Here is a 25,621-nt window from a genome sequence, read left to right on the forward strand (position 1 = left end):
CTGTGGCAGATAAAGCTCCAGGTTGTTCTGCATTGCAGACAGGGTGCTGTCCACCTCCAGCTTACTCCGTGGGTCTGGAGGAGGAAGACTTGCAATATCTTCTTCAAATCATTGCAAAGACTGGAACAAACTGGTGGACACAAATGTGTTTCCTTACCCACTTTGGGCTGAAATCACATTTTGCTGTGGAGTTCTCTTGGTATTTCTGTTTCTCTCTCAGCACATGGATACTTGAGTGTTCTTATTAAACTTGCTTTAGGTCTGACCTTTGATTCAATGCGAGAGCTCAGACTTGAAAGCAAAGCTGTCGTGGCTCTATAGCCAGCTTGTTGTCTGATCTGCTTTGGCTGGGTTACAACCCCACCAGTTTCCTTGGGAGGTCTTTACTGTTTCCTTTCTGAATGACGCTGTCCCTGTATACTACAGAACCAGTCACGAGAACTGAACTCGTGACAAGCTGAGTGAAGCATCCAGGGAACACTTGGCTTGCGAGCAGGAGCTGCCCTGGCTGGAGGTGAGGAGGACTGGAACAGAGACTCACTGCAGAGCAGGGAGCAGTGCTCTCCCTCCAGAGTCAGTTCCTGGGCAGGTGATACCCAGCACTCTTCATCTTCAGTGTTACGCTTAAATCCCAAATTCATAGGAAAAGTAAGGGTCCAATTCTTTTTTTTTTTCCTTACCAAATGTGGTATTTCTGCAAAATAAAAATGTTGTGGTAGTATGTTAGGCAGTCATGCTCAGATTACAAGTCTAAGTGGGTAGGTTAAGTACTGCTTTTGTGCAAAATAGAGCAAGTATTGGTATAACTTTCAACATTGGACTTGACTGTTGCTTTTATTCATAATCCCTTGAGACAAAGCCTGGGTAATAAAGACTGGTAAAGCTCTGAATGCTACAGGAGAGTGTTTCAGTAATTTGGCTAGTGGAGCAGTTCTGCTGCATGCAGACAGTGAGCTGGTTTAGCTCACCATGTTTTAGGCAAGAAGAATGTGTGAGAACTAACTTTGTACGACCAAAGAGCAAGCCTGTATTCAGTGAAAAATGCCTTGCCTTACCTGGTTGCTTGTAAAGAAAAACCTGATAATTTAAATATACCTCTTTACTAAGACCTTTTTATTTACGTTCTTCCTTTGTAAAGTTTTTCCAATTAGGGATCAGATTTCTGCTAAAACAAAAGACCGTCCAGAGAAAACATTTCGGCTTTTGGGGTAATTATCCACTTAAATGGTAGAACTGCTCCTTCCAAGGACTCTCTGTTCATCCCTGCTTGAACAAATCAAGCAAGTATTCTGAAAGCTGATTTTATTTTTAGTCATTGTGTTTGCTCTAAAGGGTATTTGGCTTTAGGCTGTGTACTGGGAACCAAAGTCCCCAACACCCTGATATGCTGTAGAGGCACTAAGAACTGGCTGCAGATGCTGCTTTGACAAGTGTAGCCCTATCTGGTCACACATCCCAGAAATGGGGAGGACTGGGCTCCCTAAAAATGAACAGTGTGAAGTCAACTGAGTACCTCCAGGCGGTTATTCACAAAGGTAGGAGTTTGAATACTGCCTGACTTTTGAGTGCACTTCATCACATCTAAAAGTATTTATCAACCAAGAATGTAAGATGCTTAAAGTTAGGCAGTATGGATGCTCTTCCCCTCCTTTTCTCTTGAAGATCCCACCAGCTGCATATTTTTCATAATGCTGAACCTGCCACTGTCACTTTTTATTCTGAATGCAGGGTCTTGCAGGTGGTATAGACCTCAGGTTCATTCCCATTGGAACCAACAGGACAGCATGTTCAATATTGATGAGTTGGGTTCCCAGTCCATAGCCAGTGAGATGACAGAAAATTAAGAGCTCGATCTACACTGGCTGAGATGGCAACAGACATTCCCTGGGGCAGAGTTTCTCACAGTGCAGGGGGATCTTGTTTTCTACAGTTTTTTCCTTCCCCTTGTTTAGCCATCTAACATCGTCCTTCTGTGCTTCATTCTCCTCTTTTCTTTCTGTTTATTGACTTTGGAGCAAGATGCTAAAGGCTGGTATAAACCCAGCTATAACCAGAATAAATGCCATACCGCAGCCAGGAAGAATTTTGTTTAAGCACACTCAGTATTATCCATTATTTTTGCTTTTTTTTCCTGGAGGGAAGGCACGAGCTGTGATTTCTCCAGCATCAACCTTTCTACATTCTGACAAGTTAATCAAAAGTCAGGATGCTAAATGAGCAATCAGCTGAAATGTGCTGAATCACTGTCACCTTTAGTCTGCATTCATAGACAGAGTTTTCTTTTTTTAGCTTAGCTTTCAATTGAATCTGGCAATTTCTCAGTCTCTTTGCCTTAAAAGACTTACTAGTCTGACGCAGACACTGGAGGCAATCAGTTAACAGCGCTCCTCTGCAGGCTGGCAGGAAAGACCTTGGTGGTTCCATAGTCCTGTGCATCTTGTTCATCTGTGGGTTTTTTCACCTTTGAAGTGTTTTGTAACCTGCTAGAATTAAGCCATGTAGGAGCTCTCCTGAAACTTTGAGGAAAAGAAAATGGTACTGGCCATCCATTTTTACAGGATGCTACTGGGAGCACACTGACAAACAGCATCTGAATCACTGGGGAATTGTTTTTCATTGATTGTTCTTTAATTTGGTAGTGGTTGGCTGGTTGGGGTTTTTTTCCATTTAGAATACAGGAAAGAGGAAACATGTTTAATCCACGCTGGTAAATCTGGTGTGTCATTAGAGGAGCTGCTCCTAATCAGCAGCTTCAAGCAGGGATTACAGTAATTATGTGGGAAGAAATGCAATTGAGAGTATTGCATTTCACGATGCCCCCTTTCAAGGGATGTGGTCAGGTACATCCTCACCCCTTGTGCAGGTGGTGTTGCTGTGCAGCCAGGGAATTGCTGCTTCTCTATTGGAGAAAGGTCTTGGGAGGAAAGAAGCGTAAGTGACGGTTAGCAGCGAAATGTAGCAGGTAGGCTAGAAGGAAAGCTCCAGGCTCAGGAGAGTTCTGATCCACAGTGAGCGGCTGATTCTGTGTTGGGTTTCAGTGCCCTAATGGATGCCTTTTCTTACTGCTGCTTGTCTTCTATAAAACTCAAAGCCAACAAGCTGCTCAAGAAAGTAGTGCCTTGCAAATGAGCCCTGAAAGAGGCTTAAATTGCTTGTACAGAAATTAGAGCAATATACCATGCAGTGCAACTGTGGATCAATAAACTTATGGTCCAAATTATCAGCTTGTATATTTTTTTCCCTTCCCTCCCTGATTTGATACTCTCCTCACAGAACTTCCTACGCTGCCAGAACAACAAGACCAACTACAACTTGGTGTGCGAGACGCTGCAGTTTCTGGACTGTATCTGTGGAAGCACAACTGGGGGACTTGGCCTTCTTGGTCTGTATATAAATGAGAAAAATGTAGCGCTCATCAACCAGACACTGGAAAGTTTGACTGAGTATTGTCAGGGGCCTTGCCATGAGAACCAGGTAATACATCCATAGCTGTTGAAAGCATCACCCTTTCTCCCTTCACCTGCAGCATGCACTCTCCTGGGCTTGGCTCTCAGTCTGCACTTGTGTTGTCTTGCAACGCTGCTCACTTGACTTGCCCTACAGAGGGGTTGGGTTGGTTTTTTTCTTTATAAGCTCATAATAATCAACTTTTTCTCGAGGCCCCCTCTGAGGAATTGAACCAGTCAAAGCAACAGAGGTTTTCTTGCTTTCCTAGAATTTAAGCTGTTTTGTTAGACTTGACAGATAGGGAGAGCAGGGAATTTTTCGTACTTGAAACACTTTATAGTAAAAATCTTGCTAAAACCCAACCCTGTTGCCTGTTGTAAATGAAGCTAGGCATGCGCCCCGCCACAGCCTGGTGGGAGAAGGTTGAGCTCTTTAGCTAGCTTCGTTAAGATAAGCACATTGAGGTTGTTTTCAGTCATAGTCTTGTTTGTATAACCAGGTGTGTGTTGCTGCCAGCTGTCCACGCACTTCCATGGGGACGTGTTAGGGGTTCCCAATGAGCACAAGTCGGGTGTTTGTGAGGATCACCAAGCTCTGGAACACCAGCCTCTGTCCAGCTCCCTCCAAGCCATACTGTCAGCAGTATCTTCTGCTTCAAGCAGGAATAACTGTTTTGAAGCAAGCATGGTGGTTTAAGTCACTGTGGTACTGGAAAGGTATAACTGAATAACTGCAATAATACTTTTGGATAAAGCAGTTTCTGGCCCAAAGCTGGTCTTCATCTGCTCCATGCCTTGAAGGTTGAGCGATCAGCAAGGAATATGGGAGGATGCGTCATTGGCATAAGCAGGAGTGTTTAGGTGCTCAGGAATTATGGTTTGCTCCAGCGGGGAGGATCAGAGGGCAGGGGCAGCTGTCCTGCTTGGCCATGATTTTCCCCTTCACCTTATAGAATCGTAGAATAGGGTTGGAAAGGACCTTAGGATCATCTAGTTCCAATCCCCCTGCTATGGGCAGGGACACCTCACACTAGACCTTGTCACCCAAGACTCCGTTTTACAGAAGCATCACCAAGTAGTCAGGCCTATTTCTTCTGCCTTTGGTCTAAATGTGACTCTTGCTAGAACTGTTTCCATGAGTCACATGAAGTCTGAAAGTCTAGAGTAAATCAAATTAAAAAGATAGCTATCCCAAAACACTTTTCCTTTAGATATAGGTATAGGTCTTTGCGTGGAGCTCAAGGACAGAGCAGGGCTCTGGATTTTGAAGCCAGCAAGCTACTGTCAGTTTGTACATTTTACTTACAGACCACTATAAAAGCAGGGTTAAAGGGTAAGCAAGAAATATACAGGAATTCTCATTCTTTGGTTAGACAGGGTTGAAGCAGGTGTTGATTGGCACATATAAAATAAAGAAAACTCTCCCTAATCTTAGTAAAACAGTGTTCTTCCTTAGCTATGTGTTCAGCCTGGATGCTTGGCATGTGAATGCTTCGTTTATCAACTGTGTTGCCTTCTGCTTCCTGAGGCTGGGTGGTTTCAGTAGGACATACCATGGCTGATGATAGGAAAAGGTTGAAACAAAATGCCTTAATCTTTTGTTATTCGACTGATTGGAGTTTTCTGTTCAGTTATCCATCTTGAACAGCTTACGAGGTGATGAAAGAGGTGACTCTTCTGTTCTGGCTGGGTCACCAGTCTGGGCTGCATTTTTAGTGCAGACAATTAGTGAAGTTTGAATTTTCTTTGGACAGAACTGCATTGCTACTCACGAGTCCAACGGTATTGACATCATCACAGCATTAATTCTCAATGACATCAACCCTTTGGGAAAGAAGAGGATGGACCTTGTGTTGGAGCTGAAGGCAAGTGAATATTTTGTGCAATCCACATTAACTGTTAGATGAAACATAATTTTATTGTTGGAATTATGTGGGTGTTTATTATACTCCAATATTAGTAAGTGCCAAAAAAATCATATGCATCAGCGAGCTGGAGGCAGTGCCCAAAGATTGTTTGTCACAGGTATTTCATCTCCTAAATGATAACACGGAGCCACCAGTTTTCAGACTGGGGGAGATATGCTGATAAATCCTAAAATAATTTCCTGTTAAAAACTTAAAGCCAGTGAGAACTTCCCGGTTGTTCGTGAGCTTTTACATATACAATGGAAGTAAAATTTATTGGCCTATGTCTAGTTTCCTAATGCTTTATTGCTGTTGTTTAATCAGTTGATGTTTAATCATCAAGACATTTTTAGGGCTGTTTATATTAATGCTGAAATAATTAGCCCTGGTGCTAGTTTCAAGATACAGTAGCAGGTTGTTTTCTAGCAGCAGTAGTGACTAAGCACTCCTGCTTCAACATATGTCAGAAGTATTTCCTATCTGACTTACTGTTCTGTTGTGTAGTGCAGTGTCTAGTTGTTTTCCGTTGTCAACTCGCACCATTATTGTGGGTAATATGGGGTTTTTTATTATTCTAAATAAAAAATGCTTTTAGACTCAATTAGCATTATCCTTCAAAATTAAATACTTTTATTGGTTTTTATTGTCAGTCATGATGGATTTTAATCTGAATTGTTCGTATTAAAGTAGTCTGCTGCCTTGTGGTAGTTTCCCATTTCCTCCCTTTATTTCTTGGCATGAGCAGGTTGCAGAGTAATTTTCAGTTAAAAGCAGCGAAGCACATCTATGTCTTCAGCCTTGGCTGTCCTTTGATCTAATCAGCAGTATCTTCAGTAGAGCTGAGCTGCACCATTTTGGAGTTGAGAGCTTGCAGTAATGCTCCAGGATCTTTAAAACAAAACAAAATCATAGAAGCTTGAAATGTCAGCATTTTAGAAATCTAAACCTTGACTTGGGTTAATGTGATGTCTCCCTGTAAGTTGGGTTTGGGAAATAAACTGGTAAAAAAATACTGTTAAGTTGTATATCTCAGTAATAGAGAAGATTGAGTGCTTGGCAAGATGAGGCTGTAGCAGTCCCGCAGTGGCTGGCTGGGAGGATTTGCCTTGCCTGTGGCTCGTATTTGTAGAAACGGGGTATCTAAAGCCCTTCTGGGCAGCAGGGATGGTAATGCTCAAACTGGGTACCCTCATTTTTTTACTTCTGGCACTGATTTGCCACTGGTTTTCCTTCAGAACAACGCTTCAAAACTGCTCTTGGCAATCATGGAGAGCCGGCACGACAGTGAGAACGCAGAGAGGATCCTCTACAACATGAGGCCCAAAGAGCTGGTGAGTCCCTGGGTTGCTCCAGAACTACCAAATCACTTCGAGCCAGGTACAGCAGCACTGGGGAGACTGAGGTGGCTGCGTCCACCCTAGAGGTGCTTCAAGAGGTCTGTGCATGGATCACTGGCAACTGGAAGATCTCTTGGGGATTTGGTTGAAGGAATGCAATATCCACAGGGCACAGGTCTGCCTAGTTCTCAGGTAGCACAAGTGATTAGGGAAGGCATGCTGAATGCCACAGAGAAGGGATTCAGCATCCTGTGTAAGGCAGGGAAGAAGCATTACCTGATGCTTTGGAATCCACATGCAGAAGTTTTATTTGCACAGGAGACAAGAAAGAAATGAACATGTCTTGTGACCTAAAAGCTGTTCAATAGCCTGTCGCAGGCTTTTGGGTTGGTTAATGTGTTAACTGGTGAAAACAGATTCAAAGTACAGCTGAAACACTGTCGACTTGTGTCTATGCACGTAGCTGCGGCAGGGGCCAGAGGTCAGAACATGATGCAGTGTGTGGCGAGTGTCGCCCAGAACACGTTACCTGGAGGGCAGCATGAAGTTTAGTTTCCTGTGGTAATGAGCTCAGATGAAGGTGTTGACTTCAGGTCCTCTCTTTTACCCTAGATGTTGATAAGCCCACTGACCTTCCTCTTGAATATGTACTCTCAGCTCCCTTTCACCTCTGTAAGAGTGCCAAGTGTATACTGGTATTATTAGATTCAGCCTCAGCCTGAGCCTCTCTTCATTGGCCTGTTTCTCTTTTTCCAGGTGGAAGTGATAAAGAAGGCTTATCTGCAGGGAGAAGTAGAATTTGAGGATGGAGAGAATGGAGAAGATGTTGCAGCATCTCCGAGGAACGTGGGACACAACATTTATATATTAGCTCATCAGGTAGAATTTCACCTACAGCTTCTGCAGCATTAAGTGTCACAAACTGTGAATAGCTAAAGGTCTGCTTTTCCCTGAAATTATTTTAATGGCTTAACTCTGAGACAAACTCGCTGCATGTTCTCTTTTTATCAGAGCAAATTCCAGTCCTTAAAGAATCTGAAAACATCTATGGTACAAAAAATCTATGATAAAGAAAAGTTTGGACATTTTCTTTTCCAATTGGAAGCAGGCAGGCTCTTGCCCAGGTTTCTGAAGACATGTGATTCAAATTTTGGGCAGTACTGTGGAGCAATGTATTATTTTTCAGCTGTATCAAAGGTTACTTTATACTCCCAAAACAATGATACTCACAGATCAATTAAACTCTAAACAGAAATCTCCCTCTGCTTTTATCGTTCTTGCCACATTCTCTGTATGGTGGTGCCAGTCAGGTTTGTTGTATTGATACAATGTGGTATTTGAAAGGTAAAAGACCAAGGGAGAGCAAAATACATCTATATCTACTTAATATATTGATGCTGCATAAATCACTCCATTAGAGACTTCTTGTTCCTTTAGCATCTGAGGAGAAAGATCATCACTGTGCTGTAAGATGAATTTAGAGTATCCGGAAGCATTTTCGGAGCAGTATTCTGTGCATCTGCTTTTCAGTTGATGCAGATTTTCTCCTCAGTCCCTGCCTAGATACTTGTGTGAGTAGCACACCTTTGAATTAGGGTGAACCATGGAGTCATAGAATGGTTTGGGTTGGAAGGGAACTTAAGATCATCTAGTTCCAACCCCCCCTGCCGTGGACAGGGACTTCTCACACTAGACCATGTCACCCAAGGCTCTGTCCAACCTGGCCTTGAACACTGCTGGGGATGGAGCATTTACCACTTCTTTGGGCAACCCATTCCAGTGCCTCACCACCCTCACTGTAAAGAACTTCTTCCTTAGATCTAACCTGAACTTGCCCTGTGTAAGTTTAAACCCATTAGTGTGTCAGGGTCACTCTGGCTCCCATTCCTTCCCTCCAGTGTATCAACAGAACCACACAACTTAGTGATGTTGGCAAACTTGCTGAGGGTGCACTCACTCCCACTGTCCATGTTGCCAACAAAGATGTTGAACAGTATCGGTTCCAACATCAACCCCTGAGGGGCACCACTTGTTACCCGTCTCCAGTTGGACACTGAGCCCTTGACCACAACTATCTGCATGCGGCCATCCAGCCAATTCTTTATCCACCAAATGGTCCATCCATCAAATTGATGTCTCTCCAGTTTAGAGGCAAGGGTGTCGTGTGGGACAGTGTCTAACACTTTGCACAAGTCCAGGTGGATGACGTCAACTGCTTTGCCCCTGTCCATCAGTTCTGTAGCCCCATTGTAAAAGGCCACCAAACTGGTCAGGTGTGATTTGCCCTTGGTAGAGCCGTGTTGGCTGTCACCAACCACCTCATCATTTTTCATGTGCCTTAGCATGCTTTCCAGGAGAATCTGCTTTGTGATCCCACCAGGCATAGAGGTGAGACTGACTGGTCTGTAGTTTCCTGGGTCTTCCATTTTCCCCTTCTTGAAAACGGGGGTTATATTTCCCTTTTTCCAGTTGTCAGGAACTTCACCTCATGTAGAAGGATAGACCGAATGTGAATGTTCAAGAAGTTTCCCAAGTCAGGCAAAGGGTGGGAGAGGATGGGTAAAAGAGGAGTACCACATGGATATTAAAAAAATACATATTTGAATCATTCTGACTTGCTCCCAAAATAGAGCTGCAGGGTGTCTGGTTGGAATAGAACAAGCCTTCTGTCAACTTTGCCCTTTCTTAGCAGCTGACTGCATACTATTTCTTTTCTTTTATGCCAAAAATCAGAAATTTAATATCAGAGAGACATCTGGTGTCTCCCACTCCCTTTGCATTCCTTTATTTTAGTTGGCTCGTCATAACAAAGAGCTGCAGAACATGCTGAAGCCGGGAGGTCAGATAGAGGGAGACGAGGCTCTGGAGTTTTACGCCAAGCACACGGCACAGATTGAGGTACAGGGAAAGCGGTGGCTGCCGGGAGGTGTGTGGGGGGAAATGATCTGCTGCGGAAGGAGCCGCCTGGAAGAGAAACGGTGGAGTTGGACACCGGTTACATTAGATGTGATATTTTGGTTGCACTGACTACCTGTGTGTGTGTGGACTGTCATCTTTGACATGAGAATGTATGTGTACTTATTTTTTTATTTTAGTTTTTTGACAGCCGCTGGGGGGGAGCTATTTTTGAGCTGTCATGTGTGGGCTTTAAGATGGAGCTGAGCAGAGCTGTGTTGGCAGGAGGAAGTGTAACTTCACTTCTGTTACATTTTGGCCAGTACTATTGCTGAATCCATAAAGTTAGTGTTAGCTTTTGCCATTCTTTCTGTATTAAAATGACAGTTTGGCCTGATGTACAATCTAAGATGCTTTTCAAAAGTAAAGCATGCACAAGCACAGAGACTTCACAAAACTCTCTAGTAAGCAATATAACTATTATTCCTCATAATATTCCTTATACCTGCCTGTGCAATATGTGGCTAAAGTTTGCAAATGTTCTTGATTTGGGTGGCCAGATTGCTCTGAAATTCAGCACAGCTTTGGTGCAGCGTTTACTGGGCCCCTTGGAAATCCCAGCTAAGAACAGCATTGCCAGGGTAAGACCGCAGCATAAAAATTATCAGTCTTGGAGCTAAACGTAGGTCTGCTTTGAAGGTAAATTAAATGAAGTCTCTATCAAGCTGCTGTTCTCCAGAACTGTGTCCAACTTTCTACATGTAACTGGTTTGAAAAGGGAGGCGGGGAAACAGACTAAGAAATAAAAGCATTTAAAAGCTAGGAAGAACTCTAATTAAGGCTGCTGTTCAGATTGTCAGGTCGGACCGCACCATGGAGCAAATAGTCTTCCCTGTACCCAGTATCTGTGAATTCCTCACGAAGGAGTCCAAGCTGCGGATATATTACACCACGGAGAGGGATGAACAAGGCAGCAAGATCAATGACTTCTTCTTGAAATCAGAAGACCTCTTTAATGAGATGAACTGGCAAAAGAAATTGCGAGGTAGGTTGCTGTTGCCGGTGTGGTTGTGTGGAGCGTTACCAGCAGAGCGCTCAGGTCAGGTTTGCAGAGTTTGATTCGGTAGCAGATGGTTCCCCAGTGTGGCAGCAACCTTGATAATTGTTTGAAAGAGTCTGCTCCTCTGCATGGTGGCAATATGCTGTAATGAAGTCAAGCTTAATGCAAGAGCAATATGGACCACCCAGAGGGATCTAGGGGAGAGCAGTAAGAGGGATCAGAGGTCATCTTTTTTAAGATCCAACAGGAAGGAACAAATTTGGGGGGGCTATTTGAGACATAGCTTAAATGAGAAGGCATTTGGTGGCAGGGAGAATTGGAGAGGACACAGCTGAAGAAAGCAGTGGTCTGTTCTCCTTCCCTGCACTGGATTCACAAAGGAGTTTTCCCTTGCATTGCAGCAGTGAGGCTGGGTAATGCAGCATGGACTGATGGCATCTCCAACAATGGAAGTACTGAAGAACAGGTTAAACATGCATCTCCAGTAATAGTAAGAGTAGAATTTGTCCTTTCTTTGGGCAAGGAATAGACTGGCAGTTGGGCTGGTTAAGTCCCTTCCAGCCCTGCGATGCTAAAATATCTGAAAGCAAGTATTTTCAGCACTGCTTTTCCCTCTGAGGTTCCCACTGGCATCTAGGAAAAGTTTTTGAATAATATTTTAATCCATACAGTGCCACTGGTTCCCCAGTAAACTTTCTAACTTGTTTGCTTGTTTGTTTTTAATTGATTTCTTGTTTTGCTAAAGGAGAAATGTTGCACATGGGGCTCAGCTTCAGTGAGCACTGATGAGTGGTTAGAATTTACCAACAATGACCCTCTGAAATGTGAGAGGGAAAGCAGTTATTTCCTGCTCAAGTCAGCATCTGCCATCTGATACCACTGTTGTTCCCCATGCTCGAATCAGCTAAGCTCCAGTTACTAGCACAAGAGCACAGGCTGGTCCAGAACTGCCTCCTAGATCAAATGAGAGTGGACTTCTGCCATACAGCTGCGTGCCACTGCTGCTGGTTGTTGGGGTTTATATGTGTGTGTGTATGCATATATACTAATAGATCTTTTAATAGAGAAAAATAGTTGTAATCATACTATTTCAAATTTTCAGTCAGGTACAGGTAGGACTGCCTGAAACTTGGTCAGCTCTATTGAATTATTTGTCATGTGTATGAATACTAAATAGAGCTATTTCCACTGAGCAATGGATTAGTACTTCTGACAGCATCAAAATCCACAGGAAGCTGCTTCCTAATAATGACTTCTAAGAAATATGGGACTATATGACATCCTACACAAATGGGCAGCTTCGACAGCATCCATATAGTCTGTTAGATTTTGTTAAGTTACTTTAGTCATCTTTGAGGCTTTGTCCAGCCAAGCTGTGAAGATCTCCATTGTTAATAACGCACCACAAATTAATCACGACCCACCTGCAGAAGTGGAGGGTGTTTCTTTCTTTTTTTCTTTCAGAAACTGGACTCATTTAGTCTGTCTCCTAATATTTCGGTCTTGTTTGGCCAATTAAGTGCTACTCCGTGTTTATACACATCTTAAATACAGGTCTGTGTTTTCAAGATGTGACCAGCTGGCAGTGCTCTGTGCTGTGCTCATGTGATACCACTTAAGGAGTTATTCAAACCTGAGAAAGGCATCTTAGAAAACTCTTTATAAAGGTCCATGGACTTCCCCCTTCAGCTCATGGTGCTCGCCCATAATCTGAGCACTGTAAGTCTCCCAAGGTCTTAATTAAGAATTCAAATGAGCCTGTCCAAACCAGACAGAAGGGCTAACACAGGGCAGATAGTCTGTGCCCATCCCTAAAGGAAGGTTTAAAATAAAATGGGGAACTTTATAATGACCCTTTATGTAACAATTTCATACAAATTAATTCAATCTGCTTACAAATTCTTCCAGTTAAAATGAAATTGTGAACAGAAATAATACAAAAACCGGTGCATTGTATATTTGAAACACTGCTACATCACATTTTGAGGCTTAACATGCGTCTGGCTAATTAGGTGCAGTGAAGCCTGTATTCTTACAGTGACGGGGTACCTTTTTGTAGTCCTTTCCTTTGCATTCAGCTGTTCAATACATTGGCTTTTTAGGTGCATTTCAACTCAGTATAATGAGGCATTGTATAATTCTTTTAACCCATTTTTTTTGCTTAGGATGCTAGAAGAGGTGATTTGCTGAAGGGATGTGGTGGTTACTGTGAGGCTCAGAATTGCAGCATTCATTAATTTACTCTTCAGCCCCAGAGTCTGCATTTTCATCTTTTCCCTAAATTTCACTGTGAGCTTCTTTTCCTTTGCTCTCTGGTATCTCTGTACACATTACCTCCTTCTAACAGGGAAGAACATTAGTTCTTTCCCTTCTTTGGGAGCATTTTTAATAGATTATTATTTTTTTTGCCACTCTGGATCTCAGGAGTACACCATTTGCTGCACAATAAGCCTGCAGGAGCTATAATCAGGGGTATTTTGCCTCAATGGAGAGGGAATTACTGTAAGGCAGCATCTTAGCTGTCCTTGTCGTCTTCCAGTCCGTGACTACTTCAGAAAATGAATCTTTTTGCTTTCTTTGCCTCTTGATCCTAGCTGCAGAGATTATTAAAATCGGGAGTCTTTTGGAAAAGTATTTATAGGTACCATTAAGAATTTAAAATGTGCAGCTGTTTAACTGTGTGCTCAGCTCTGTGCAGATGTGCTTGTGTCCTTTGCCCACAGGGCAGATTCTGGGGCTACCTTGGACTGTTATCAGCTTGCAGTAAAGTTGTCTTACTTGTTTGACAGCTAGTCCTAAGCATTTTAGCTTTATTGCTATGCATTTTGTGTCTTAATTGTCTGCTTTGCCTGGTCTCCACTGTGTTTTTTCTGGCTTGCTGCAGTAGAAAAGAAGTGTGAAAGTGGGCAATGTCTCGTGTAGATGAACTGCTGTCAGCAGTGCAACTTGAAGGGATGGGACTGAATCTCACCATTGCTACCATGTACAAATCTTCCTCCTCCTAATTGTTCTTTGTGTGACTCTGAGTACAAAGTATACTATTAGGGGAAACCTGAAGTTCTTGACCTCTGCGTTTCTGAACTTGTTCTCATGCTGCTGCTAAATCATGTTTGAAAATACTTCCCTTTTTAACATGAGTCCTTTGCCTTAAAGCACTTCTAACTGGAAGTACCCCAAAGATAAAGAGTAGTCAAATAAACTTCAGCAGAAGCCATGAACATTGCCACTGTTTGTGCTTTTGGGCAAACTGAAAATAAACTAAGTTTTGGTGATTAATTTTTTATATAGATCTCTTATTTTTGAAATGCTCCATTAAAAAGACTTGCTTTTCTCTTTTGCAGCTCAACCTTTCCTATACTGGTGTGCTCGCAACATGTCCTTCTGGAGCAGTATTTCCTTTAACCTGGCTGTGCTTATGAACCTGCTCGTAGCATTTTTCTATCCATTCAAAGGAATTCGAGGAGGTACCAATATTTATCATACATAAATATCTGAACAAATGACGTGTAACGTAGCAAATTCTCTTCCCCACTGCTGTCTGCATCACTGTTTACTTCAGTGGGGACAGGAGAGCAGAAATTGGCTTTTTTTAATTGCCTTGATTTAAATTGCACTTTTCTCTGACTTGCTTTTTCCTGAGGCATTTTTAAGGAAAGTGTAGAGCCATGCTTTTTCCTAGGGGAAAAAATTCTCGAAGACAGACATCCACCTTTAATTACTTGACTGTTCCACTTTGGTTTAAAGTTCTGTAATTAACTGTTGAACTAAAAATATGAGAAATGTTAATTTGTTGTTTTCCTTGAGCTTGCATTTATTACTGTCATTTCCCATGAAACTTTTATGGTTGCACAGCACATCAGGAGGCCTCTGAGTGTTGGGGTTGGGTGAATGAGATTACCCTGACTTGGCAGGTGAAGTGTGCAGGGGCAAAGCGACCTGCCTTCTGCCATTAGAAATTGATTGAGGATATGGGAAAAGAGCCCATCTCTCCTCTGTTACTGCCTTTTCTAGGAGCCCCTTCCTATAGAGCTGAGGTAGTCCTGAGGAGCATGTCTGCTGTGTTGCCTGGCTTGGGGGTAACCTGCTGCTCCAAGGTTCCTTGCCATCAGTGGGTGGCAGCTGGGCTTGCTGTCATTTCTGCCTTGAAGTATGGGTTAACATGTGCAGTTCAAGTGGGATTGCGCAGTCTTGTGTAATAGAGCTCATGGAAGTTGCTTTTGATCCAGACAGTGGATTTGTGCAACAGTGGTGGTTCTTAGAGCCAGTTTGGTAAATACTCTCAGTGGAGTCCTGATGAGATTCAGCTGGTCTTCCCTAGCTCCGGCCTCTGCCAAGAGATGCGCCCCAGGGCAGGTTGAGTGGTGGAGTCATGTCAGCAAGAATCAGAAATCTGGAGAAATGTTCTTGTGAATGCCTTTATCATGTTTCTCACTTGCAAAACTGGTGTAGAGGAAGTGTCTAGGTAGGAGCTTTTTCCCATATCGGCGTCAACTGGACTAAATAAGGACCCCAGCAGTAAAACCTCCTCCTGTAGAGGGTGATTCATGGTCAAACCTTCCCTTCCCTTTCTTTGAGGTTCATAATGCAGCAGGGCTGGATAGATGCTTATCTTTTCCTATTGAACTTCCCTCTGCATCTTCCTCCTGTTCACTTGTTACAGAACCCAAAGACAGTGGAACTGAAAGACAGCAGTAGCCCGAACATAACAAAATTATCATCTGAGCTCTGTGTGCAGCACAAAAGCCAGTTCACCCTTTTTGCAGCTCACCAGTTAATTTACATTGAGGAGAGCTGTAGCTTTGTCTGAGTAGCATGTGACAGCAGCCTATGATCACAGCGGGGTAAAGGCAGTGGACATGGAAAACTTGGTTTAGGGGCTCTGCAGCCTGATAAAGCCTGTGAGAAGGTGCAGGATATTTTACAGCAACTGAGAGGGGTATAGTTACCTTCTGCAACATCAGGCTGTGAGTACCCCTGCAGGGCACCCTGGGACAGCAGACCCTGAGACCACCCAGGTCCCATTCTGGCCAGCAGCTGATTGAAGAGTTTTAACAAGCACAAAATGCAACTGAATTTTCTGTCTCTAGTTTCAAAGATCACAAGTTAAAATTTAAAGGTTTGTATTTATGGCTGTAGGAAAGCTGGTAATCAAATGAGTTCATTGAGATTACACATTGCGTGACTGGAGGATCATTTGGCATTTTGAAGATGCCCTGCCCTACATACTTGAAGTACTTGATAATTTTGATAAAATCTCATCCTCTAGTAGTTACTTAAAAAAAAAAAAGAAAAATAAATACATGTGTATTTTATATTTAGCTTTAAAAAAAAAGAGAAGCCTCTTCAGAACAGACCGTTTGGGGGAAGTTGTCAGTGTCTTGAATTGCTTAGACAGGGTGAACTGAGCAGCTGATTAGCATCTGACTGTAGCAGAAGCTGTAAAACTTCTTACTTGAGGAGCAGAAACAAAACTGGATGCCTGGAATTCAGTACTGGAATGGTGAGAATTCCAGACAGGGAGAGCTTCCTACGGGTTACACGTTCCTCCTGCCTGCAGTCATGTAATGGACTCCACGTGCTCGCAGCAAGGCTTTGACATCAGGTTGGATGCAGACAGCTGGCTTGGCGAGCTTCATGTGCCAAGGGCAAACACACTGCTCCCAGTCTGCTCCTAGTCTCTCTCTGTCACTGGGAAGGAGAGACAAGCCCGTGCTCTGAGCCCCACTCTTCCCTGGCCCGAGTCCCACTAAAGGCTTTTCATGTCACAGCGTTGCACTCTATGTGCTGATGAGCAGCTGGTGGTGTTGGGCCTTTCCAAGGTGGGTGTTACAGGCAACAACTGAGGACTTCATTAACTCTAGTTATTTTTGCAGGCCTGCTGGGAACTGCTGAAACTTGTGAAAGCAAATACATTCATGTGCCGTGGATGGCTCTGTAATAGCTGGGATGTTCAGACACCGGTGCAGGTGTAGGCAGGATCCTTCAAGATCTGCCTCTCACGGCAATTCCCAAGTCATTCCTAAATAAGCTTTTACAAGTTTCTTCCTCTCTTTCCTCTGTATGATGTTTATCATTCCCACTCGGGTGACTCTTGTTTCGAGCTTTTGCACCTTTTGCTGTTTTTTTTCTAGGCACCTTTTGCCCAAGTAGCACTGCTCTGAGGCCCCAAACTCCCTTCAGACAGCGGAAACATCTGTTCAACTTTACGCTTATTAAGTTTTAATTTCCATCTATCCTCTGCTGTCTTTATTAATCTACAGCGATTTGGAACAAAATTAAATGGCTGCTAGTAGTAGTCAGATGAGAGTAGTATTTCCTAAGCCTTCTGAGTTTGGGCGGGGGGAGGAAAAAGCCCTCAGTGAATATCTTGCTAATAAGACACAATAGTTCACTCAGTATGTACTTGCAGAAGGGCTTCAGAGTGCTATGAAATTGGAGGGTCTTGGTTTTTTGTCTGTTGAGGAACCAGTTGCTTGAAGAAAATTGTTTTTATGTCAGTTATAAGAAAGTGATGTCTTTTATATTCTGCATAAAGCCAGGGTAAATGGTATTTTTGGCTATTTTTTTTATGGCTCTTCAAGAGAAGTGTATTTTTAGCAACATGGGCTTGATGTTATGTAAGCAGACAGTCTCATGGGACAGTCTAAATAGAAGCAGAAATAGCAAGAGATGACAAAAACTGGTATGAGGCTTTTGACCAAAAGCATAAGAGAATGTGTGAATCTGGACCTGGAGGAGTATGTTGTCTGTCTTCACCTACCTATTCAGTGCCTCTACAGAACTCATTAGCAAAAATACCTCTCCTTTTCAGCATGCAAGGTGTATAAGTAATGAACACTAAAATGAAGAATCCTATAATACTGGCACTTATCATTTACATAATGCTTTAATAACAAGTTTGTAATTAAAATCTGCTGAAGGCACTGAGGCTCAGATATTCCACTTACTGCTTTGAAACCAGTAATGTCTGAACATGAGGCTTAATGATGCTCCACCAAAGATAAAATGGCATTTATTTGGTTATTTTGGTTTGGTTTTGTTTGGTTACACACAGTATTGAAATGGGGTTTGTTTTTTCCTCTCCTCCCTAGGTACACTGGAGCCCCACTTGTCAGGCTTGCTGTGGACAGCGATGCTGATATCTCTGGCCATCGTTATAGCTCTTCCTAAGCCCCACGGCATCCGAGCCCTAATCGCTTCTACAATATTACGACTAATATTTTCAATTGGTTTACAACCTACTTTATTTCTTCTGGGTGCATTCAATGTAAGAATCGAGTGGGCTTTTTTGAAGTTCTCTTGCATCTTATGTAAGGGTTTCTTACCTGCATAAATAGCCTGGGACATTGTGGTGGAACTGGTGGGAGGAGTAAATCCCTCTTTTGTTTCTAGCAGAAGCGCTTTGCTGCTGTTCAGTCAATTTTGGTTCCCCAAGCTGGAGACCTCTAAGGTTCCGGTCAGTTCTGCTACAGTCTAGAATCAGCTCCCACCCCAGCCAGAAATGTAAAGAAGTCTCTGTGACCCTAAAGTACTCGGTTGTTCAGTCATTCAGTGACTAAGCTGCAGCATTTACGGGGTTGTGTAAGATTCACTAAACAATGCATTTCCCAAATGTCTGTCTGCAGTCTACCTGCCAGACAAAAGCTGACACTAAGCAGTTTTGTGACAGTAATGTGTGGACTGAGCATGTAAGCTGAGCCACCAGAGAACTTCATTAATGCTCAAACCCGGATACTTGTGGTCTCTTGTGGCAAGTGAGCCAAAAGAGTTTCTCTGGCTGAGTCAGCAAGACCTGTACAAAGATGCATCTTCTCAAAGTCCTTACCTTTATTACAAAATGCCCAGGTTTCAAATGCATCATTTAGTAGCACTCCTTGTCTTCAAAAGATGTCACCGAGTGCCATGTACTACAGTCAGAACTGCACTGTGAGGGTGATGGTTGTTATTAGTAATTGTAGCATTTAGCAACTTCCAGGTAAGTTGAAAGCACTTTTTCTTTGGCACTGATGGCCAGTGCTACACAGGAGGATTGCTGGATGCATGATCCAAGAGTGAAGTGCTGACGGAATCCGGAGCACTTGCTTATTAGCAAGCAATAGGGGGGGTATCGGAAATGTAAGGGTTGCCGTAGGCTGGAGACACACTTAGTGCCACACTTGGAACAGGAGTAGTTTGGGTAGAGTTTCTGTTTTTTAGAAAAGTTTAACTTTGACACCAGGGAACTTTCTTCTTTAAATCTTAGTCTTGATGCCCTTGACAAGAAGCTGGAGGCAGGAGTCAGCGCACACATTTTATTGGACATGTGCAGTTTGTGTTCAGGCTCACAGTCCAGCTGTGCAGAAAACGCAGCAGAAAGCAGTCTTTCTGTAACAGCATTGTTGTTGATGTCATTGTGAAGCTGAGTTACCTTCAGCTTTGAAATATTGCCTTTTTCTTCCTCCAAGCCACATGTTGTAACTAATTTATGGTTAATCTTTCCTTAGGTTTGTAATAAAATAATTTTTCTGATGAGTTTTGTGGGTAACTGTGGAACCTTCACTAGAGGATACAAGGCAATGATCATGGATGTTGAGTTTCTTTATCACCTGCTGTACCTTCTGATTTGTGCTCTGGGGCTCTTCGTACATGAATTCTTTTATAGCTTGTTGGTAGGTATTCACTTTGCCCTGAAAATGTTTTGCTGTCTGTGTGTTTGTAAAGTCGCATCTCGGGCATATCTAGATGTGCCATATACCACGTGCTTTCTGTTCTGCTACTGGAAAACAGTTGTACAGGCACTCTTAAGAACCATACGCTGAAGATACTGCTTGGGAGAGGTTACAGTGGGAGGCTACAGGACTCCTGCCGCATCTCTTCTTCCTGATTTGTACAGACAAGCAGAGACTTCTTTTGTTCTTAAGTACATTATACAATGTGTGTTTAAGGTTAAAATTAGTTAAAATTGCTCATTACAGTAAACGCGTGTGCTGTTGCAATGAAGGTATTTAGCATTTCCCTGTGTACTTTAGTTCTCAGGCTTCAAAGGCATAGGTTTCCTAGGCTGAATGTATTGCTTGTGACCCCACTCTGATGTCCAAGATAATAAAACAATTTAAAACGTTGTGACTCTTAAGTAATATCAGTACTTAGTGAAGGCTTAAGCCTTCTGGAAGTCATATAAGCTCTTACACAAAGACAAAAAAAAGTCATAGACAAATCTAGCCACAGAAACATTAGCTGAACAGTAGGCACTTCTGGAGTTGCCACACTGAATAAGAGGTGCACAGTCTTTAAGATGGTTTACTCTGTTGTTGTCAATAATGATAACATAGTGTCCATGCTTTTTGAGTAGCTGGTTAACTTTGGAGTGTCTCCTCAGCTGCAGCTAGACTCCAGACCTCGCACAACTGACACAGATGCCTGGCATATGTGTTTTTTCTGTTTGGGATGGAATTCATCTTTCACAGCACAATACTTCTAAGAATAAGCACAGAAGGAGTATATCTAGTGTTGGTGGAGAAAATGTGTCATTTTTAAAGCAAACCTTAAATCCCATTCAGCACACTCTATTTTTGTCCCTTTGTTTAATGGTCTGGTACCTGAATTGGTTATTTTCTGTATTCATGTAGGTCCAATTTAACAAATACTTGTTCTCTCATTGTCAACTAGCATAGCCAGCAACCTGCCGGGGCCGTGCTGATGGATTGTCACAGACCCAGGGGAGTGAAAAATGAAGGAAAAATCCGTAAAGAAATTTAAACAAAGAATTCAGGCAAAATATATTGCTCATTTAGTTATACACTCAAGATGTAAAGGAGATGGCTAATTGCATTTTGAAATGAGCTATGCTGAGATTGTGATGGGGCAGATAGTACTATAAAAAAGAAAAACAGTTTGTGTCAGCAGCTTTATGTTTAAAACATGCAGTGTACGTCTCACACTTCAGCAAGAATACCTGCCTCACAGCAGGCAGGGACTTCTTCCCAAGCTGCTGCTCAGGACTGGAGTCTGGGAAGTGCAGATAAGATGAGGGTACACCTGTCTTCATGTTTCAAAGCGCATGGCACGAGACTGGTGCAATGGTGGCGAGAGACCCCTCTCCTTTGCCTCCTGCTATGTTTTTATTTGCTAACATGTTAAATTTCAGATAACTATAAAAAAGGGGTGAGGAGGAAGGAGAAAAGGAAGGGGAAGTGCTTTAAACGCTCTCTAAAACATCAGATTGGTATTGTTATGCCAACACGTAGTGTGCCACCAGTGGTGTTGGTAGCCCACGTGACAAACAGCCTTTGCTTTTGTTTGTCGTCCCCCAGCTCTTTGACTTGGTGTACAGAGAAGAGACCTTGCTGAACGTCATCAAGAGCGTCACTCGCAATGGGCGTTCCATCATCCTGACTGCTGTCCTTGCTCTCATCTTGGTCTACCTGTTCTCCATAGTGGGGTACCTCTTCTTCAAAGATGACTTTATCCTGGAAGTAGACAAGCTCCCCAATGAAACATTACTGCCAGGTTGGTACCTGCAATTCATTTCAATCTACTCATTTCAAAAGTAATGGGCTTTTGTTCCATGGGGTTTGCTAAGTGTCTTCCAGTCTTCCACCTCTTGCAAGACTACTAATTACCTCACCAGTTTGACAATTTCTTTCTTACAAAGGACACTATTTAAACAGAAAATAAATTTTTTAGAAAACCCAAACTGATTGAGGCAAATGGATAACCCAATATTTTTACAAAGTGTTGCAATCTGCTGCAGCACAAAGAGGGAAGGGGAGGAGGAACAACCCCTGGTGAGAGCACTTGGGCTCTTCTGTACACAGTTGAGATTTCTCCCCTCACTGTTTGCTAAAACAGTTGAGATTATCTAATTCAGCTACACCTACTTCCTCCCCCAGTTTAATTACAAGCAGACGTTAGGTAGGCCATCGTGGAGAAGGCTCTGCACTGGGAAAGTTCGGTTCTGCCTCCGTTTGCCAGATACTGGATGCTTATGTTGGCTTTTAACTGTGGGGTTTAGTTTCAGCATAAAGAAAGTTAGTATTTTATCTGAAGTAACAGAGTGAACATAAATGAGGGGCATCAAAGAGATGCTTCCATGAAGCAGAGGTTTATCTCTCTAACTCTGGTTCTAACTCAAACTCATAATTTTTATGGACAGTATTAGCCTCCCTGAAATACTTGCTCCCATTTAAACTCCACAGCAGGCTTCTCTGTGCTGAACCTAGGCTGCTTATTGTAAGTTAAAATTCGAGGTTTTTTGTACCCTGCAGTATCAAGCAACTAATGCGGTGGGTGGGAAGCACGGAAATGATATTTGTTAGAGGAGGGGCTTGGGGTTTGTTTTGTTCTGTCTTTGTTGGTTTGTGGGTTTTTTTCTCTGACACTTGAGCTGTTCAGACAAATAGTATTTCACATGACCACTATTTTTTCTAATTTTACTGCCAACCCTGTGGAAGACCCAAACCTCACTGACCCTGTTATTTCATGTTTCCATGAGGCTGAAGATATGCCAAAGACTTACTACTATGTGACACTAGGTTTGTTTTGATACCTGCAAGGCATTGAAAAGCAAGTTTCAAGAAACTGAAAATGCACTGTGCACTAGAACACAGTATTTTTGGAACAATTTCAGTTACTTTCTCAGCTTTGGAGCTGGTGCAAAATAAATGCACAATTTTGGTCTTTAATTCATAGAAATAAGAATTCTGCTTGAATCGTTGAATGTGTAAATTGGAAAGCACTGTGCCCTTCTAAACTCCAGGGTAATACTCCATTACAGATCTGGCTAGTAACTGCACGCAGAAGATGATGGGGTACCTTAATATCTGAGAAGTGGTCTTCCAAGGCATACAAAGGTTAAACTATCCATTTGATTCATCACCTTCTGTTTTTAGATCGCACGGAACCAGGTGAGACAATGACTGGGGAGTTTCTCTATTCGGATGTATGCAAAGCAGGTAGCAGTGAAAACTGTTCTTCAATCATTCCTTCAGACCGTGAGTATCTGCTGTTGAATTCATAACTCACACCCTGAGTCTTCACACTTCTTCTAGTTAAGCACCTTAAATTAAAAAAATAATCATTTATTCTAAGAATCCTATGTAATAAATTTGGGAACAAAGGTGTCATAAGACTACCTAACTTAAAATAGGATTAATTTAGGCCAACATCATAAATAACATTTGTTACATGAATTGATTAGACTGGAGAAACTTAAAACTGAACCACACTTTGATAAAAACTGTCATACCCTTTAATTTTCTACATCAATTTGAGAAGGAAGTGATAGAGTTCACCTCTTAGCAAAGTTTATTATTTTAAAACATTAGGCTGTTAAATGTGATCTCCGAGGATAATATCCTGTGAAATACGGAGCAGAACATCATTTATTGTCATTTATTCTATCTAGCTAACTAAGGAAACTGTTTTTAATATCATGGCAGGAAGTACTCCATGGATTATGTAGACAGGGTAGGTTTGGGGGTTTTTAAAATCAGAAAGTGCATGTGAGAGATTACTTGTAACATAATTGCCAGCCTCAGATTGGGCATTGACATATTTCAGTTTTATTGTCTAGAAAATGTAATTTACTTCTCTGAGATTTATGAAGCTGGCTGTGAGAGCCAGACAGAACATCACTGTTTCTCTTAGAAGTGGAGCTCTTACATGGACAAATGTTTCAAAGGTCAGTCATGGCCACAAGCCCATGCTTGCAAGAGGAGATGGCTCTGTTTTGCTCACATGTCCTCTTTCATAAACTAAGATTCAACATTGATACAGGAATAGATACTTTATTCAGCTCTAGGAGGAGTGTGCTGCTTTGCCTTTGTACACTCTGGCGGCAGAAAGGAAAACACCAGAGATGGTTTTATATCATAATTCACCTGATACTGGGGTCTTATGTGGCCAGGGATACTAATGATGCCCAAATCTTTGGCTGTTTCTCTGCCATCTTGAGTTTTGGCTATTTCTGGGTTGCACGGGGCTTTGGGCCTTTCTAAGGCTGTCTGTGGGAAGGTGGGATCAGCTCAGGAGCATTTTTATGATCAAATGCAAGTCATGAGACTTTTAATGGGTACAGGGAGAGTGTATGAGATTAGGTAATTAATTCTAGCAGTTCTCCAACTGAAACAGTGAAGTTGAAGGCTTCAGCCAAATGAAGGGAGGGTCAAAAAAACTTGTTACTTTTTCAGCAAAATGCTGTTTCCATAAGCAGTGATATTTTAGCCATTTGAAAAATACAAGTCGAAGTTGCCATTTTGAGTGCAGCCCAAAGGCTGTGCAATCTGTTAGGCACCAGGGGAGAGTGTAAGAGGCAACACTTTGTCCTCTGAGCTGTCAAAAAGCTATGATTCTGTATAAACAGGCATCTGGTGATCTGAGCTATGCATGCGAACAGAAATGGAAAGAGAGATTTAACCAAGTCAAAGACAGCAGTTCAAGCACAAAAGAAAACTCTGCTGGTGGGAAGAGGAGGGTGGGCTGGAGCCAGGGCAGAGATACCTGCTCTGATGGTCGCTTCTTGGTGGGAGCTAAGGAGATTTGCAACAGTGGCTGGAAATCTGGCCAGTTTTGCGAAGAGGGGAGAGAGCATAACCAGCAAAGAATGGAGAGGATTATTTAAAACTGATCTTCTTGCCTTTGAAACGTGTCTTTGCTTGCTGTGTTAATAGAACTGATTGCTGAAGAAATGGAGGAAGAGAATAAAGAGCATACGTGCGAGACGTTACTGATGTGCATTGTTACTGTACTGAGTCATGGGCTCAGGAGTGGGGGTGGAGTAGGTGATGTGCTCAGGAAACCATCCAAAGAGGTAAATTATCACTGAATGGGGGCGGAAGAGTGATAACCATGTAGGGCTGGGGATGGAGTTCTGGGGAATATGTGTATACGCTCCCTTTAAACAGATGTAGGATACACTGCAAGTAGAAGAGACCACACTTGTAGTTTAATGTGTAGCACCACAATAAACAGCAGCCAGTTCTACCCATCCTTATTTTAGGGCTTTTTTAGCCTGAGGGCTGTCCAGAATGTGGCCCAAAAGAACAGAAATGGGGTAGCCAACAGTCTGTGCTTTGGGAGTTCAGGATGTGAAGAAATAAGATAAGTACAAGCTAGTGAAGGAGTAACATGAGGCAGCAGGATGAAAATGCAGTGGTAGCTGATACCCTGCTAGAGTTTCTGTGGGAAGCATCCCTTGGAAGTGGTAAGATGCGTAAAACGGAATGATGAGAGGACAGGGACTGAGACAGGTTTGGAGCTGGGACTGTGGGAAGGAAGGAAGGATGTTATTTGGAGCCGTCATCAGAGAGTAAGGACCAGTCAAAGCAGTGGGGATTTTCATAATACCCAAAATTGCCTATACAGCTGCTGCTTTAGTTGTTTGTACCCATTCCCCAAAACCACGTTGGGGCCAAGGGAGCAGTTTCAGTCAGAGTGAATGCTTCTCTATTATCTGCAGTTTCAAAGTGTTAGCCCTATTTTCAGCTTACAGTGGGTTAAAAGCTACATAATTCTTAATAAAAGTTTGGCACCCAGCTGGCAAGATGATTCTGAAAATGGGGGTTAGGTATTTGGGTATTCAGGCCTGCAATAAATATGCAGTGGGTACCAGGAAGTCCAACTTCATGTCCAACATCCATGGTTGTTAGCGTAAATGGAATTAATACTGTTAAATTCCAGTAAAAGACTTCATGGTCGACACTGATGCTACATTGATGTATAAGTAGTTTAATGTAAAGATGTAATTTGACTGGGCTTGCAGGGTTGGGCGTGAGAACAGATTCCAGTATGAGTGAGAAAGTAGAGGACAGACTTGGACAGCAGAAAGAGCAACTCTAGACGTTGCATACTGGTCGCTGACTAACACGTTTTTTCTTTCAGTAATCTTGCATTTTAGTTTCACTTAATGTTTTGAGTTATTGGAGAGCATCAGAAATGGAGACTCTAAAGGGAGGGGTTGTGGGGCATCATACTCTGGTGAACCAAGCACGGCCTGGT

The 25,621-nt window shown here is 42.6% G+C and overlaps 1 protein-coding gene across 3 annotated transcripts in view; it reads left to right on the forward strand.

Moving 5' to 3' along the window:
• The window catches only part of ITPR1 (inositol 1,4,5-trisphosphate receptor, type 1), a 162,941-nt gene that overhangs the window by 118,941 nt on the left and 18,379 nt on the right, over positions 1-25,621 (forward strand). For all 3 annotated transcript variants that reach the window (XM_010016353.1, XM_010016352.1, XM_010016354.1), the window contains 12 exons: positions 3,274-3,474; positions 5,201-5,311; positions 6,589-6,684; positions 7,447-7,569; positions 9,484-9,588; positions 10,438-10,630; positions 13,987-14,109; positions 17,737-17,912; positions 19,129-19,293; positions 20,938-21,133; positions 22,516-22,617; positions 24,295-24,434. In XM_010016353.1, the coding sequence (XP_010014655.1) occupies positions 3,274-3,474; positions 5,201-5,311; positions 6,589-6,684; positions 7,447-7,569; positions 9,484-9,588; positions 10,438-10,630; positions 13,987-14,109; positions 17,737-17,912; positions 19,129-19,293; positions 20,938-21,133; positions 22,516-22,617; positions 24,295-24,434 (1,731 nt within the window). The remainder of the gene's footprint in view (positions 1-3,273; positions 3,475-5,200; positions 5,312-6,588; positions 6,685-7,446; positions 7,570-9,483; positions 9,589-10,437; positions 10,631-13,986; positions 14,110-17,736; positions 17,913-19,128; positions 19,294-20,937; positions 21,134-22,515; positions 22,618-24,294; positions 24,435-25,621) is intronic.

Source organism: Nestor notabilis, unplaced genomic scaffold (assembly GCF_000696875.1).
Source record: "Nestor notabilis isolate BGI_N333 unplaced genomic scaffold, ASM69687v1 scaffold9436, whole genome shotgun sequence".
Classification (NCBI taxonomy): domain Eukaryota; kingdom Metazoa; phylum Chordata; class Aves; order Psittaciformes; family Psittacidae; genus Nestor; species Nestor notabilis.